Genomic DNA, 15,939 nt, shown 5'->3' with positions numbered 1-15,939 from the left:
CAATGAACTTTTCATTAACTTCACAAGAAGATAGTCTTGCCAACATGCACCTGCGCCAATATCAATTTCTTCAAAGTTTTAAGAGTGCAACGAAACGGCAAGTGATATTTTCACATTCAGAATTTGCTCTTCTTATTCTTCTTATCCTTTCGCACACATCTTCGCCCCACATCCACTTCATCAATAACTGAACGCAAATCCTTTCAAAGCATTTCCTCAGCTCACATATCTCACTCAAAAAGAATTTACATGCATTCTAAAAACAACTTAAAAAAGAAAGAAAGAAAGAAAGAAAGAGCCTATTCCAGTGCCATTTTCTCTTCAAGAAGCTCCCCTTTCCCTTTTTCTTATATTACAGTCACACCTCTTTCCTCGTCTGCGCCTTCAAACTCGTCTTCTCCTGCTCTTTTGCCTCTATCTTGCATATTTCCGTGGAGATATTCTTCTTCGCCAGGATCACATAATTCAAAAATATTTTTTTTCATTATCAATATCATAATCATCACCTTCTTCTTCTTCTTTTGAATCATTCACTTGAATATCCCTTGACATTTCCCCCGCCTTTACCAGCACGGCCTTCAAAGAAGGAGTGCTCCTTGTGGGACTGATGAACTGGAATTACAACAAAGAATCGCAGTTCAATCGAACTGCTGCTCTTTTCGCGCATCGACACACTCAACCATTGTTCATCACATCAACAAACCACTTCGCTCATGGCTCTCGCACTTCGAGTTCTTCAGCCAAGACCTATTCGGTGCACCGGTCTTCACACGTCTAATTCCTTACAACCTAAATACAACCTGTCCTCCTTCATGAGTATGTCTCTCTTGTCATCAAGTTTCAGGAAGCTAAATCGTTCAGCACACAAGTCTCTCAGAACTCCGATACCGATACCAACTCCATGAGCACTTGGTTCGAATAATGCTAGAATTTGGATTTTTTCATTTCACAATATCGCAATTTCCAAAAGACATTGAAGTCGCTTATCCAGCGTTGCCTCGCAGCCAAAGTGGAGCAAAGAAGATATGTGTAAGCAAAAAGCTTTCTTCCAGTGAGTTACGTGATATGTCAATTGGCTCGTAAGTCTCCTTGTGTCTGGATACGTTTGGAGCGTTGGTGAAGAAGCTAAACATGCTGAAGGCAAGCAAATCCTAATCAAAAAACGAGTTGAGTGGGATGATGAAGGCTCTCGCTCAACAGCTTCCTCCTTACGTTGCAGACAAAAGATGCGTTTCAGGAGAACCTGAAGGCTACGATGACGATTATGATAGACGAAAGAAGGCTGTTTTTGAAGCAAAGGTGGCAGATCAAGCAGAACATGCATGTCATGCAGGTTTATGAAGAGACAAACTATGATGCTATTTCGGCTTTTTTTGCAAAGCTGAAAGAGAAATTGAAGAATGCAGAGAGGGAGATAATGAATGTTCCTCTGACAAACCTGCTCTTTACCATTCGGTCTTGTCAGATGATAGTTCAGGCTTCCCTCTTTATTGTGGAGAAAAAACAAATGCTTGCGATTAAAAACAGCCTGCCTTCGAATGTTTATTCTGCACTTGGCTCGAAGGCAAAAACAAATTTACCACAAACTTTTTCTTTGGATTCACTTTTGATATTATCTGCTTCACCGCTTTTTTTAGTGCTCCAGCTGAAGATGCAGAAGATGATGCGTTCACCAGGTTGTGGGCGATTATCTTCAACTTCTTTTGTTTCTTCTTCTTCTTCTACCTTGATAAACTCTTTCAATCAGACCTATCTTCATCGCTTTCAAGAAAAAACTGTTCATTTGACATCAATTTGTTCAACATCAACAACACATTCTTCTTTTCATTTTTATCATCATTCTCATCTTCCTCACCATCCCCCGATATCAACCACTGTGACGATATCACATCATCCACCTGCTCGACTCCACAATGGAGAAGCTGTCAGATGTGATGAACTTAATGACTTCACAGATATCAATGACGTTTCTACATAGTTGTCGACAGAGAACTTTGAGACAAAAAAACTCTTCTTTTCTGTCCGTGATGAAATGATTATATTCTCAAAGTTAAAGATATATTCACTCGATAAGACGTTTGAGCTCTTTCTCTCATCATCCAATGAAGGCAATAACTGTAATAATTAAGATGAAGGCAACGATTATCACAACTCATTGAACGGTCCGTCAATTCCTCTCTTCACACAATTTTCTGAAAAACTGGTTTTGATGAGCAAGCAATTGAACAAAAAAAAGATCACGAGAAACGAATTGCAAAAGCCAGGAGATGCGCATGCGCTAACTGATGAAAAGATGCAATTGCAGTTTCAGGCACAAACACAAACAGGAAAACAGATTAAGACACAACATCTTGTAATTATTCCTCCTTCTGGAAATAATTATTTCCTTCTTCTTCGACAGCTGCTGAGCTCGCGTCCTCAGCTAATGTGGCAAAGTTTGTTGTGTCGTTGATTTTGTTTTCTTAATCTGCATCAACTGCTTCATCAACGTTATATTATTCCTTTTCTTCCTCTGCTCCTCATCGATGTCACTTTGACACTGCTCCTTCTACAACCTGCCCATCTTTCACTTCCACTTCCTCTTCCTCTTCCTCTTCCTCCTCCTCCTCTTCTTCTTCTCACTCTTCTTCTTTCTTTTTATCCTGTTCTTCTTCTTCATCTTCAGCAGCAACAATGCCATCATCTTCAAACACTTCAGCTTCCTCTTCCTCCTCCTTTTCTTCTTTCTCTTTTTCTTCCTCCAACACTACGCCTTCATCATCAACATCATCATCATCTTCTTCTCGTTCTGTTTCCACCCACAACTCACTCACTTCTTCCACTTCATCTGTCAGAAGCACCACAAAATCCAAACAAACACCACTAGTTGGATCTTCCTCTCCTGTTTTTCGTTCTCATTCGTCTCAAACAAGGCATTTTCAACGATGCTCATCCACAAACAACATTTTTGTTTGCAGCAGAAAAGACGCGAAAGACAAAGCAGCCAGCGGGATTTTCTTACAGCCTGCAAAACGAGTCAGACCTTCCAGTGCAACAACATTATCAACTGCAACATTATCTTCATCTTCGTCTTCATCTTCGAGCGCTTCTTTTGCAGCAGCCTCAGACACACTGAACTCCATCAGGCTGGACAGAAGCAAGTTGGGCGTGTCGAATGTCAGCTACGTTGGTCTTCGTGCGATCAACAAGAGATTCATTGCATCGACGCTGGAAGGATTTTCAGGTGGGAGAGGAGGCTCTGAGAATGGAAGTGAAAGAATGATGGATGGAAGTGGTGGAGGAGGAGGAGGAGAAAGAGAAGGAGATAGAAGAAGTGGAAATGGAGGTGCAAGTGAACTGACAGATAGAAGTTGAGAATCAGGTTGTTGTGAAGAAGGGAAAGAAGGAAAAGAAGGAGGAATGCAGAGCAGCGGGAGAACAGGAAGAAAAGGAGAAAAGGAAGAAAGCAGTGCAAAGCAGATACAAATTTTGAAGGCGCCTATTTTGATGAAGAAGACACAGCCGATGAATCTGCGTGTGTCACCAAAGCCAAAACAGTTCCGCACACCAAAAACAGCTTCTTCTTCTTCTTCTTCTTCTTCTTCTTCTTTTTCTCCTTCTTCTTCTTCCTCCTCCTCCTTTTCTTCCTCTCCTTCTTCCTTCTCCAAATCATTCGAATTACCCTCTTTTCCTTGCTCCTCATTCATCCCCAAATCATTCGTATGCATTTCCACCTGTTCCTCATCTTTCCCCACATTTTCTTCTCTTCCATCTGAAGCTATTCCCAAAGACCTGTTTGCTGCTTCTTCTTCTGCTCTCCTGTTCTCCTGTTGGATGCTATCAGATGGAGAAGAACTGCACACTTCAGGTTCCACTGAATGCAACCTGTCCGCCTCAGCCTCTGCCTTCACAAACCTCAGCCCACTCAGCCCATGCGCCTCCACAACCAGCGGCGCCATCGCTTCTTCCAGCTTTCCCTGGTTCTCTTTGATTCTCTCCACAAACTCTCTGTGCGCTGTCAGATGCCCGCCTTTCTCCTCATTCCCTTCACCTTCCTCTGCTTCTTATCGCTCCTCAAGCTTCAACAGCGCAATCGCTGCTGGAGAAAGAATCACATCCTCCATCATCACCCTCGCAGCCTCCAGAGCTATCTCCTAATTCTTCCATTCATCGCATACTCCAATCACTTCTCTTATAACTTCATCGTCCATCTTCACCACCAAATATTTCAACGAAAACAATCGCCATTTCTGCAGCGACGGGTCGAACAGATCGTAGATCGACGGGAGCGCATTCACATCTGCTTCCACAAAGATCCGCTTGCTCCCCAACTTCGTGCCTTCCGATGCATCAAGCGATGGAAGCGGTTCCACCAGCGTAACTGAAAGCATCGCAGAAAGCACTGAATTATACGCACACATAACACCTCTATGCAACGCAGCCCACCGCTGCACAACACAACCATCGAAGTTTCTGTTACTCCCTCAGAAACAACTATCTGTGATTTTCTTTCATCCCAGCCGCAACAGACAACACAATCTGCAGCCGTCTTTCTATGTTGTTTTTCACTGCTGCTGAATATTATGACAATTCATCTGAATCATCCGATGAGTCAATTGCAGACACAGATGCTGATGATGACTTTTTATCTTCTTCGATTTTCTTCTCTTTGCTAATCAAGTACGCATGAATCGAGTTTGAAATGAGCGTGCTGCTCCAGTGAAGAAAATGAAGAAGTTGAAGTGCTCAGTAGACATCATTACAAAGAATACAGGAAAAAGAAAAGAAGGAAAGGAAATGCTTCAAAAAATGTTAAAGAAAATGCAGCTGTTAAACACAATGATTGCAAAGATGAAGAGATCTGAAAGACTACAGAAATTGACACATCTTTAGCAAACGTCAACAGGATGCAGAAGTTTAACCGACAGAAGAAAAACAAAAAGAACAGAGATGGAAAGAGATGAAGTGTTTCAGATTGAGATAAATATAAAAGCTACATTTGCAAGGTCATTGGCTAAAGATACAATTTTTCTGATGGAGACAAAGAGAACATATTATGAAGATTTCTTCAAGAAGAAGAGATAGATACCAAAAAGAAACAGAAAATTATTATATATTTGATTAATCTATAAATAACGCAAAGGAAAATATTAAATATTTGAAGTCAAAGAAGAAGAAAGAGACGTCATAAAAATAATGCAGATGAGGCTGAAAGAGATAACAGAAAAAAGGAAAAAGAAAACGATGAAGTTTTGAAAGAAATAAGAAATAAATTAGTTAAAATCGAGAAAAAAAATTTAATTGAACCAAAATGATTGAGAGAAGTGATCCAGCAGGAGAGATTCCACCAGAAATGGAAAAAGAGTTAAATGAAAAGCAGAAACTGATAAAAGATCTGATCAATTTGGTTACTATGCTGGAGATAGCAGGAATCACATTCGATGGAGAAGTGATCAATGAGCAAATGAAAGGCATTCTAGCTGCGAATACGAGAATCTCAACGTTGAACAGTAAAAGAACAAGGAGCTAACGGAAGAATTCAGCAAGCGAGAGAAGAGGGGGATATTAAATAAGTCAAATAAATTTAAGCAGAATAACAGAAAATGTGAACATGTGAATTCCTGAACGAATTAATAGTTGAAACTTTTGAATGAGCAAAATCAATTTTTTATTTTCAAAATGTGAAACATTTACTGGTTCTTCTTTATTCAGTCGTTTCAAATGTGATTTGAAAAGTACTATTTTTTTCTTTTCTTTTTTTATTTGAATGTCATTCGCTAAGCTTATAAAGGGATCGATCTTTCTGTGAAAGATATTTACAACATTGAAGATAGAAAACACACAAATGCAACCAAAACAATACACTCTGAGCAAGTGGTCCAGAAAGCTGTGGGAATATGCCACCTCCATTTCTGGAGATTACACTTTCGAGTTATTTGACTATTTCATTTTTTCATTTCGAAAAATGAAGGAAATCAAAGATTCGTTATATAAAAAATCAAATGGTGTGTGCAGCATTTCATAAATAATTGAAATTTTATTGTTTGATTTTTTTTTATTTATGCATGTGCTATTTTACAGATCAACTTGATGGAGTGATGAATTCTTTGAGTTCAATATTTCCAAAGCTTCAGAATAAAATGCAAGTTGAATTACTTAAAAATCTGAGCACTTACTGTTCTTATTCACAATTGAGAGATTACCATTACGATATTACGCAGGGACAATACAATTATGCGAAATATGGATCAATCCTTCATTACTTGGATGAGGAGAGTGATTGTGAAGATAGAAGATGCAAAAAAAGGCATTATCTCGATGAAGAATCACTTGAAAAAGTGAATAGGTTTTTGCTTGAAAACACAGATGAATCCTCAGAGCTCCAAAAAAGAAAAAATAAAGTCAGAAAAAGTCTCCATGACTCAGAAGGTCTATATTTTTTTATTTTCGGTTATTAATTTTGTTTTTTATTTTTCAAAAAAAAAAAGATCTCGACAATGATGATAGTTGGGGCATTTTGAGCGAAAATCGTTTTTCTTCAGGTGTTGATGCACAACAAAATGAATATTCCAACGAAAACATTCAAAATTTCGATAAATCAATTCAGGCATCTGTTTCACACGTTCCACAATTTATTGTCAATGTTCAGAAGACACATGAATTGAATCTTTGTTCTCCATCAAAATCAGTTGGCTTGAAAAATTTAGGAAACAGCTGTTACTTAGCTGCAGCTATCCAAATGTTTGCATCAATGAATAAATTCCATTCGTGGGAATTTCAGAAAGAAACGAAAGATATTCTTTCTTCAACAATTATCAATATTTGCAAATCAATCAATGATCAACAGGAGAATGTTGGATCTTTCTGGAACGAAGTGTTCTACGAAAAATGGAACAATAAAAATGATATTTCAAAAATGGAGGAGCACGAATTTGATGATGCAGTTGAGTGGTTTCTGAAAAAAATACGTAAACAATCTCCTACTGCCATGAACAATTTGGGTTGTCATTCAACAGATAATATCATTTGCCTAATGTGTGGATATGCATCTTTTGAAATGCCACAAAAAGTTGATATTATCATTCTGCAAGGTCATTCAATTGAACATTCGTTGAACAAGTTTCAAATCCTTCAATCTCAAAGAAAGAACGAAGAATTGAGCTGTCCATTGTGCAGATCGATTGGTGGAGTGATTCAGCAAACTCAATATGCAAACAACTCAGATTTCTTGTTATTTCGATGTGAGAATAATTCTATTTCTACAAATGAACAAAACGAAAAAACAGCTGGATTGAACAAATCATTATGGATGATTGAAGTTACCAAAAGCATGCAATGCACTGATCAAGATTCAACTCAGAAAGAGAAATACAATCTTCTTTCTATTATTTTGTTTAATCCAACAATCCATCATTACATTTGTATTACATTATCCCATATTGAACAAATCGAAAACAGCAACGAATACAATTTCCATTGGAAAATATGCAACGATGAAAATGTGGAAGTTGTTAATGATCTTGAAATTAAAAGCAAATATGAAGAGTTGTGTTCAAACGGATGGAAAACAAGTTTTCTATGTTATGTTAAAAGTTCATTTATTCAAATAGAAACTCAAAGACAATCTGTTTTTCTCGATTCATCTTTTGATCACTTCAGCAATGATTCAAATAGTTCAAACAATGCACCTGAAAACAACATGAATGATTCTATGTTTTGTGGTGGAGTTAACAGAACAACTTATAAAACTAAAAAACAACTTCACAGTGAATTGGTGTTAAAAACAGGAATCAATATGTCCTACTCATATTTCTGCAAGAAAACACAAGGAATCATCACAAAACCTAGAAACAGAACTGACTTGTGCTCCATTTGTGAAAGGGCAAGATATTTACAGAAAATATCTCAAAATAGAGAACTCAGTGATCAGGAAAATGAAGAGCTGCAATACATAACGGAGCACAAAAAATGGGCAGAATGCCAAAAACAATCATTTGTTGATTCAAAGAGCAAATTGAAAAATGGAGATCTTCTTTTGCTGCTAGACTTCAAAGAGAATTGGCAGCTTCCGCTTTCAAGAAGAGAAATCAGTAAAGATTTTTACTCAAAAAAACAAGTGTCAGACCTATGCATTATTTCATACACAAAACAAAATGATTCACTTCACAAAACATGTAATCACTTCATTTCGGACTGTTTAACTCATGATTTCAGATACGCCATTGAATGCTTGAACATTGTTATCGAAAAACATATATCGGAATCACACCCACTTCAATCAACTCTGACAATTTTTTCAGACTCTGGCCCTCACTTCAGGAACAAATACTTTTTAAGTAATTTTCTGAATGACAACCAAAATCTCAAACAATTTTCTTGTATATTTGTGAATTATTTCACAGAGCAGCATGGAAAATCGGAATGCGATGGAGAGTTTGGATTAATTTCATCCAAATTGTCAACTTCAAGCTTAGAAACTGGAAGTAATGCTTCATCATTTTGTGCCTTTTTGAAACAAGTTTTTGATTCTTCAATTCAAAGCACCTCAAATGAGAAAATGAGCAGACAGTTTCACTTGTGTGTTTCACTTTTTTTCTTTTAATAACGTTGAATTTTTTATTTTAATTGATTTTGGCTTCAGATACACTCCTTCAAATAAAAAAACTTGGAGTTGGCTGAAAATACCATCGATGATGATTTATTTATCTTTCAAAAGACAAAACGATCATATATTCACAGCATCTCATTCACAATTGTTAGAGGATAAATGGAAAATCATCAGTGATTGCAAAAGTGGGCAAGAAAGAATAGTTGCAGAAAGAAAGAAGTTTGCAGGAGCAATTGCAGATCATACAAACAATATGCCCATCAATGATAGAACATTATCTCGAATAAATCAAAGAATGTCAATGGAAAAATCAGCAGCCTTTTCACTTCCAAAGAAAACTGCATCAAAAGGTTGTTCATATTCAAATCAAAGCATTCAATTCGAAAGAAAAAAAGAGACCGGAAAATTGCGAAACAAAAATGATTCACATATTATTTACCACACGCGAAGGAATTCTTCTAATATCGATGATGATTTGATGATTGTTGAAACAAATGAAATTATAAAATTAAATAAAAAAAAATCTTCCAATTCAGAAATTGACAATCACTCAAACAAACGAAAATGTTTTTAATCTCTTATGAGTATTTTGTTGTTCAAATAAGTTGAAATATTGTGTTTATTGTTTTTGAACTGTTTCCACAATTGTTAATTTATTCATTAATTTCAAAACTATTTTTTCAACTGCAATGATTTGAAGTTCTTGTGCATTTTTTGATTTATGTTGTTATTGTATTCTAATTTTTTTTTTGAGTCTTCTTGACTTTATTGCTCAGCTCATTGCAGTCTAGTCGGTTCCGAAAAAAAATATTCATAAAACATAAAGGGGTTGGGGTTCCCGAAACGCAGACTCCCAGGAAAAAATGATAATACTGTTTTTCAAACTTTATTGTTATTTTTTTGCTTAGCTTGCAAAAGTCTAGTCGGTTTCGCTTTGTGTTAAATGAATATTTGGGGTTGGGGTTCCCGGAATTATGACTCCCAGGATGAAGTTATGATAAATCTGTTTTTTATTTTTTCATCCTTTTTTCTAAAAGCAGTTATATTTATTTTGAAATTGAATGAATTAGTAACATTTGTGGAAATGTTTCAAATTTTTTTGAGTTTTTTTTTTGATTATTTTCACATTTTGAGAACATCAAAGTACTATTATTTTTTTCTAATTTATATTTATTGGAATGTTGAAGTTTGTTTTGAGAATTATTTGTTTTTAATATGGAAGAATTAAAAAATCAAACGTTATTATCATTCAAACATTTATGATGAAGAATTTTTATTTTCAAAAAAAACAAAAACTATTTCCCACAATGAAATTTATTTCTTTGAAGATAAACAAACAAGGGCATAAAAATTATGATTTTCCGTATTTTGTCCCATATGTATAACAGATCATGAAATATTCAAAATTATTTCTTTTGCAACATTCATCCAAACTGTTTGTTCGTTGATATCAAATAATATAACTCTTCTTTTGTTGGAAAAGAAATGATTTTTCAATTAGCAAACCATTTCTGGAAAAAAAATTTTGATAGAACGCAGTGAGACAGGTTTGCTCGGAGATAATGAGTATTGATCACGATTTATGGGAGGTTTAAGTGAAAACTCCACCTTCCCAAATTCGACGTGGAAAAAAAGGTGAGATGGAAATATGGACAATGACATGTTAAATAATAAAAAGAACATTATGAATTGTACACTTTTATTCCCCACAGACTTCGCCTTTTCGCCTTGGTCTTGAAGACCAATGGGCAGGAGACATTGCCCCTCGGAGCTGTCTCCTGCAGGCTGTGCAGGGATCCGGTGATGCGAGTATTCTTGTTGGAGCAGAAAGAAAAACCACTCTCGCTTTCGCGAGGCGTGGAAAAGAAAACTGCCTATGCAGGACTCTGCCTCCCGCACTTCTGCTGGTCCAGTTGCACAAATTCATTCACCACACGCTGTGTGGGCTTATCTGCCTCTTCTCTTCGCAAATAGTTCAAAAAACAAAACAAGGAGTAGGATTATTCATAAAACTTTCAATTTATTCCATGTTTCTCTATTCAGGTTATATGAACACACTGATCTGTTCAGTCGGTTGATCCTTCTCTTTCTCCTTCCACATCTCGCACCTTTTTTCTCGTCATCTTCTCACAAGCATGTCGCTTTCCTTCGCACACAGCCGCTTTGAGTCTATCCATCCGCGTTTCCATTATCTCGGAGCAAACCTGCCTCACTGTGTTTTTATTAATTCGCAACGGAGCGAATCATCAAACGCAAGGAGCAGGTTTTCTCCTCAATAATGAGTCTCGAAATCCCTTTTCTTTCCGTATGTGTGATCTAAAACCCCTTTTCTAGTACGCTCTAGTGCTGCGGATGAGTTGAGAGCGTGCGTGTAGTGGTGCTGACCTCCTGCTCTACCCCCGCTCCCTCTTGGGGTATCTTTGGGGAGACATCGATCTGACCCTTGCCTCCTCAGTGTTATCCCCTATCTGTCCTATTCTTCTTCCACTGCGCTTCCTCCGATCCTTTGCTCTCTTCTTCAGCGGAGTTGAATCCTTCTCTCCCATCAGCTCACAGATATTATTGGGAATAATGGAGGGTGTCTTCTGGCGACTCGGTTGTCGGGGTGTTGAGCTTTGTGACTGAGCCATTTCACCTCTGTTTTCATCTCCACTCTGCAATTTCTTTCTTCCTCTTGATCGCTTTCTCGTAAGCTTCTTCCCTATCTCAGATCCCGCTTTGTGTAATTCCTCTGTGCGATCCTTCATATCTGCATCTGCTATCTCTAGCGTCCCCTCCTTCGAATCTCCACTCTTATCTGGCTTGTAATCTTCTCCCCTCTGGAGTACTGATCCACCGATTGTCTCCAGGATCCATCTCGTGTCTTGAACTGGCAGCACGGTGTAATACTCCTTGGCCACTCTCGAACCCTTCGCCCATCTCGCATAAGCATTGATAGCCTTCCAGTCCACTCCTTCTTGTCTTGCAAAGTGTGTAATCACTGCGTGTCTTATAGAGTACGCGATGAAAGTTTCGGGAATTTCGTTCTCTCTCAAAATAGCTGTTAGTTCTTCTTTGATCTTCTGTAGGTTAGCGGGTCTACTCCCCTCTATATCGAACCACACATGTTCGCACTTAAAGGTCGTCTTCACATAGTCCATCCAACATTGAAGCGCCCATATTGCATCGATACGTGGGTTGGGATGTTTCCGTTTTATAACTTTGATAATCTCACCTCCCGACGTCTTTGTTCGCACTTGTGTCTGGACAGAGTTATCTTTAAATATCGTTGTCACACTTCTCATTCTTTCCAGCTCTGCTGGGCTTAAAGCACCAAAGATCATGGTAAGGATGAGGGCTCTCCTCTGGAGGATCTGTGGGTCCGTCATCTCATGGGTGGCTTCTGCCCATTGAATGATTATTGTGAGATCCCACATCGTCTTGAACCGTTTGCCCTTTCTCGGCTTATCTCCCACATAAGTTTTTAGAAAAATTTCTATGTCCTCTCGATCAATCTTTGTTTCTCTAAATAGGTTGATGGAATCCAGTATTTTCCGTACTTTCTGATGAATCACTCCATTTGAGAGGTTTGTATTCGAGAGTGTTTCGGTGAACTCTGCCATAATCCATTTTGCATCTTTCTCTATAAGGTGTCTGTTTCATCTATTCTTTCTCTGTCCAAAAATTGTTAAAAAATTTGTGCAGCGCTCTTCACGTATCTCTCTCACTCTTTTGATTTCTATGTATTGCTGCTGCTATGTATTTTGCTCCAATGTGATCTCCATATGTTAAAAAGAGATCCATTCCAGGGGAATTTTCCTCTCCAGTGTGATGCTTATCACCTCTCCTGGGGGTAATTTCCAGCCTTCCCTTCTCATCTTCGCTCCTAGGATCATGCACTCCTGAAAGGTCCTGAGGGTCTTTGTCAAATGCACTGGCTGCAGCAGCGGGGTCCAGGTCTGCCCCCGCCAGGCTGGCAGAATCAGAATCGTTAGTTCCCTCTGAGCTTCGTTCATCTTCTCCTTCAGCACCCGTCCAATATTTCTCAGGAACGTGTGGACAAACACTGCTTCGTTTTCTTACATTTCTCTCCCTCTCTTCTTTCTCAGATAGGATAGTCTCCAAGTTCTTCCGCAGGGAACCTGTGCAATCTGTTCTAAGATTGTATCTAGTATTTTCGGTGCGATTGTTTGTAATATCTCTGCGACTTTTTCCTCTCTCAGTGCATAGTCCGGCTTTTTCGCTATCCGGCTGAGTGCATCTGCTTCCGTGTTCTGCTCTCCCGGGAGGTGTTCCGTTTGTATCGTAATGTCCAGGCTATTCAGTTTCTTCTCCAATGCTCTCAGTGTTGGAATGAGCGATGGCGCTCCCCTCTTCTTCTGTATTGTCCATCTCGTGGACATATTGTCTGTCTTCAGACGAATATGGTTTATCTTCTGTTGTTGCAGCCATGCTCCTTTCTTTTCTAAAGTCCTCAACACTGCTCTGGACTCCTTCACGTTGATCGCTAACGCATTCTCCTGGAGGGTCCAACTCCAGAAAACATATATCTTTTCCTCTTTGTTCTCTGTCGGTATTGTTAATACTGCACCCCATCCCAGCTCCGAAGCGTCCGTTGTTAGCTCTGCTGGTCTGTTCCTTCTCCTCAGACTCCTTGGTCTGTTCTCTCGCAGGGTTTTCCTCCAATGTGTTAATTCTCCTAACATCATTGGGTTGACTTTTACCGTTCCCTTCCAGCCCCCGCGGGCTATCGCCTGCCTCAGCACGGATTGCATGCGTTTCATCCACAAGCTCGCTGGCGGGTGTTGTAACCTCACAAAATTCAACCTTCCGAGGAGTGCTGCCAGGTCTCTCGTCTTCTGTCTCCTTCTCTTCTTTGCCAGTGCTATCCAAATTTGCATATCCTTTAGAAGCAGCACTCTCTTCCTCTCCTGGAGTGTCACTTCCATCTTCTCTGAGTTCCACCACCATCGCAGAAACTCCACGCTCCTTGTGCGTTCCAACTTCAGTTACTCTTCCGACAGAATCCAGCCCAGATTCCTCAGGAACTGGGCTATCTCCTGTGAGATCAATCTCAATGCATCCCTGTCTGGGTGCATGAGGAGGATGTCGTCCAGATATATTACAAGCTTTACCTTCCACTGTTCTCTGATATATGACGCTGCCCGTCTCATTATCTTCGTGAAAACTCTGGGCGCATCCTTAGCCCCAAATGGTATCCCTACGTAAGCGGAACATTGACTTTGAAAGCTGAAACACAGATAGGGACTGAGCTGCTCGTCCACTTTGACATGCTGGAATGCACTCGTTATGTCCAGAGTGGTCATCCAATCGTTCTCCTCCAGGAGTTCTACCACTGTCTCCTGGGTATCCATCTTGAAGTGTTTTCCCTGCACTTCCTCGTTTTGCGCCCTGCAATCCAGGATCTTTCTCCACTTTCCGTTATTCTTTCGCACCATGAATGTTGGGTTGAACCACTACACCTCCGATTCTGACACGGGCTTCACCGCTCCATCCTTCAATTCCTCCTTCAAGAAACCCTTTCACGTTCTCCCAGTTTGACTGTGGTATGACTTTCAATAGATAAATGCGACTTATACAGTCAGTAACAAGGGTTTTAGCACAGAAGAGTCCTCAAAGCCGCTCTTTCTCCTCCTCTGACTTGTGAGTTCTCTTCAGCTCCTTTACTGTTAGGGCTGCGATCGCTTTCGCTGCTTCAAATCCCGATTCCTGAACCAGTTGGAGCAATTCAATAACCCGGGCAGCTTCTGGTGAGTCCTTTCTTCCTTCAGCGGTGACCCCCATCACCGCTAAGGCGTTCCAACTCGCATCAGTGTGTCTGGTGAAAAAGTTCTTTTCGTTCTCTGGGATGAATGTGTTAAGAATGTCCTCATTAATTCTGATTGATCCGGCTTTTCAGAATTCCATAAACTTGTTCAGCTCACCAGCCTGTCTCTGGTGTATCAACCATTTATCCGGGAAATTTCTCAAAAAGTGAAGTGATCTTTCTAGTTCTTCCCGCTTTTCTGTTCTTCAAGAATCGCTCTCGCTGTCTTCTTCTTCGTCCTATCTCTTCATTTGGTTACGTCTGCGACGGATCCTCAACGAATGTCTGTGTTTCTTCTTTGTGATCATCTCTGAAAAATTAGTTTCGGACTTAGATTCACTTGATCTCGACAGAGATCTTCTTCTTGGCTGGTTCCTCTTCGTCTTTCTCATTGGTAATATTCCTTCTGCTCCGGAGTGACTTAGTCCTCCTCTGCTCCTCGACATTTCATCGATCCAGTTTTCAACTCTCTTGAGCCTTTGAACAAGATCAACGGTCTTCTCCTCGCTGTCGCTATCTGCCATACTAACAGGATTTTGCGTCATTTCAACAACGGACAAAGGTGGAAACAAGAAGTCAATTCGTTAGCGAAATTTGATCTTTAACCACCCATAATTTAAGATCAAACTCATTATCGAGGAGCAAACCTGCTCCTTGTGTTTGTTGATTCGCTCAATTGCGAATTCATTATGAAAGAAACTTTATTTAAAAGTTTTCGTTTGTTATCTAATTTGATAGTTCCAGACACATCAAATATAACAAGCATCTTTGCAAGCAGTTAAAACAAAAAGAAAACAACGAATTCTATTTCATCATAAAAACAATTTTTAAAAAATTTAAAGAAATTGGAAAAAATTATTATATAAACACCCAAAATTTGCTCCTCAATAGTCAGGGAGAAAACATGTGCCAGGGAGGAAACCCGAGCCTCGCCCAGAGATTGATTTTTGTGATCTCTATTGAAAAAAAACAATAAATACTGCATCAAGGCTTTGCCCAATCGCTGAAATTCTTGAGTTGGAAGATGCACATGCAAAAACAACTTATTTTCCAACATTTTGAACATTTTGACAAGAGAAATAGATTGAAGTTTGTTTCATTCTCTTTTTTCAATGAAAAGAGATCTTGTTGCAGATAAAAAAACAATACACTTGGAAAATGTGGAAGACCAACTCTCTTTGACAATTTGGACGAACAGTATTTAACCACAGTGATTACTCGCAATTCAGGGCATTGCACATTTCATTCAATAATGGAATTAACACAAATGGTTTGTATTTAACTTATTATTATTTGTCTTATTTTTTTTATTATTCAGACAAATGATTTGTGAAAAACAAAGGGAAAAGAAGGAGATGAAGCAAAAACTGTAGACAAACATTGCGTGAAACGATTTTTGAAAAGGCACATTGAAACAAGTCTTGCAAAACCAATTTTTTTGCCTTCAAGGAGAGCAGCCCACACTTCGAGATACACAATCATCTCCTTCTTTGACGAAGTGAAGAAATTGTTAAAAAGCACCTATTCAATTCCCCAGCTATTATTT

At 38.9% G+C, this 15,939-nt stretch overlaps 8 protein-coding genes across 8 annotated transcripts; 1 reads left to right on the top strand and 7 right to left on the bottom strand.

Moving 5' to 3' along the window:
• Positions 1-1,179: 1,179 nt before the first annotated feature.
• On the top strand, positions 1,180-1,521 carry MONOS_15847 (uncharacterized protein; the record flags this gene model as incomplete). Its single annotated transcript, XM_067868747.1, has 2 exons — positions 1,180-1,333; positions 1,382-1,521. The coding sequence occupies 2 exons, from the start codon at positions 1,180-1,182 to the stop codon at positions 1,519-1,521; spliced, it is 294 nt and encodes a 97-aa protein (XP_067729676.1).
• A 1,097-nt stretch (positions 1,522-2,618) lies between these two features.
• MONOS_15848 (uncharacterized protein) lies at positions 2,619-3,122 on the bottom strand (the record flags this gene model as incomplete). Its single annotated transcript, XM_067868748.1, has 2 exons — positions 2,619-2,827; positions 3,023-3,122. The coding sequence occupies 2 exons, from the start codon at positions 3,120-3,122 to the stop codon at positions 2,619-2,621; spliced, it is 309 nt and encodes a 102-aa protein (XP_067729675.1).
• Positions 3,123-3,161: 39 nt separating this feature from the next.
• On the bottom strand, positions 3,162-3,938 carry MONOS_15849 (uncharacterized protein; the record flags this gene model as incomplete). The annotated part of the gene is made up of 1 exon (XM_067868749.1): positions 3,162-3,938. The coding sequence occupies one exon, from the start codon at positions 3,936-3,938 to the stop codon at positions 3,162-3,164; it is 777 nt and encodes a 258-aa protein (XP_067729674.1).
• A 195-nt stretch (positions 3,939-4,133) lies between these two features.
• Positions 4,134-4,400, bottom strand: MONOS_15850 (uncharacterized protein; the record flags this gene model as incomplete). Its single annotated transcript, XM_067868751.1, has 1 exon — positions 4,134-4,400. One exon carries the CDS (start codon positions 4,398-4,400, stop codon positions 4,134-4,136), a length of 267 nt encoding a protein of 88 aa, XP_067729673.1.
• Positions 4,401-10,980: 6,580 nt separating this feature from the next.
• MONOS_16710c2 (uncharacterized protein) lies at positions 10,981-12,189 on the bottom strand (the record flags this gene model as incomplete). Its single annotated transcript, XM_067869591.1, has 1 exon — positions 10,981-12,189. The coding sequence occupies one exon, from the start codon at positions 12,187-12,189 to the stop codon at positions 10,981-10,983; it is 1,209 nt and encodes a 402-aa protein (XP_067729672.1).
• A 694-nt stretch (positions 12,190-12,883) lies between these two features.
• Positions 12,884-13,537, bottom strand: MONOS_13294 (uncharacterized protein; the record flags this gene model as incomplete). The annotated part of the gene is made up of 1 exon (XM_067865986.1): positions 12,884-13,537. The coding sequence occupies one exon, from the start codon at positions 13,535-13,537 to the stop codon at positions 12,884-12,886; it is 654 nt and encodes a 217-aa protein (XP_067729671.1).
• Positions 13,538-13,575: 38 nt separating this feature from the next.
• On the bottom strand, positions 13,576-14,025 carry MONOS_13293 (putative Reverse transcriptase (RNA-dependent DNA polymerase); the record flags this gene model as incomplete). The annotated part of the gene is made up of 1 exon (XM_067865985.1): positions 13,576-14,025. One exon carries the CDS (start codon positions 14,023-14,025, stop codon positions 13,576-13,578), a length of 450 nt encoding a protein of 149 aa, XP_067729670.1.
• A 607-nt stretch (positions 14,026-14,632) lies between these two features.
• Positions 14,633-14,938, bottom strand: MONOS_13292 (uncharacterized protein; the record flags this gene model as incomplete). The annotated part of the gene is made up of 1 exon (XM_067865984.1): positions 14,633-14,938. The coding sequence occupies one exon, from the start codon at positions 14,936-14,938 to the stop codon at positions 14,633-14,635; it is 306 nt and encodes a 101-aa protein (XP_067729669.1).
• Between the last annotated feature and the right edge of the window lie 1,001 nt (positions 14,939-15,939).

Source organism: Monocercomonoides exilis (assembly GCF_001643675.1).
Source record: "Monocercomonoides exilis strain PA203 chromosome Unknown scaffold16-1735695, whole genome shotgun sequence".
Taxonomy (NCBI): domain Eukaryota; phylum Preaxostyla; order Oxymonadida; family Polymastigidae; genus Monocercomonoides; species Monocercomonoides exilis.
This window is presented reverse-complemented; position numbering and strand designations above follow the sequence as displayed.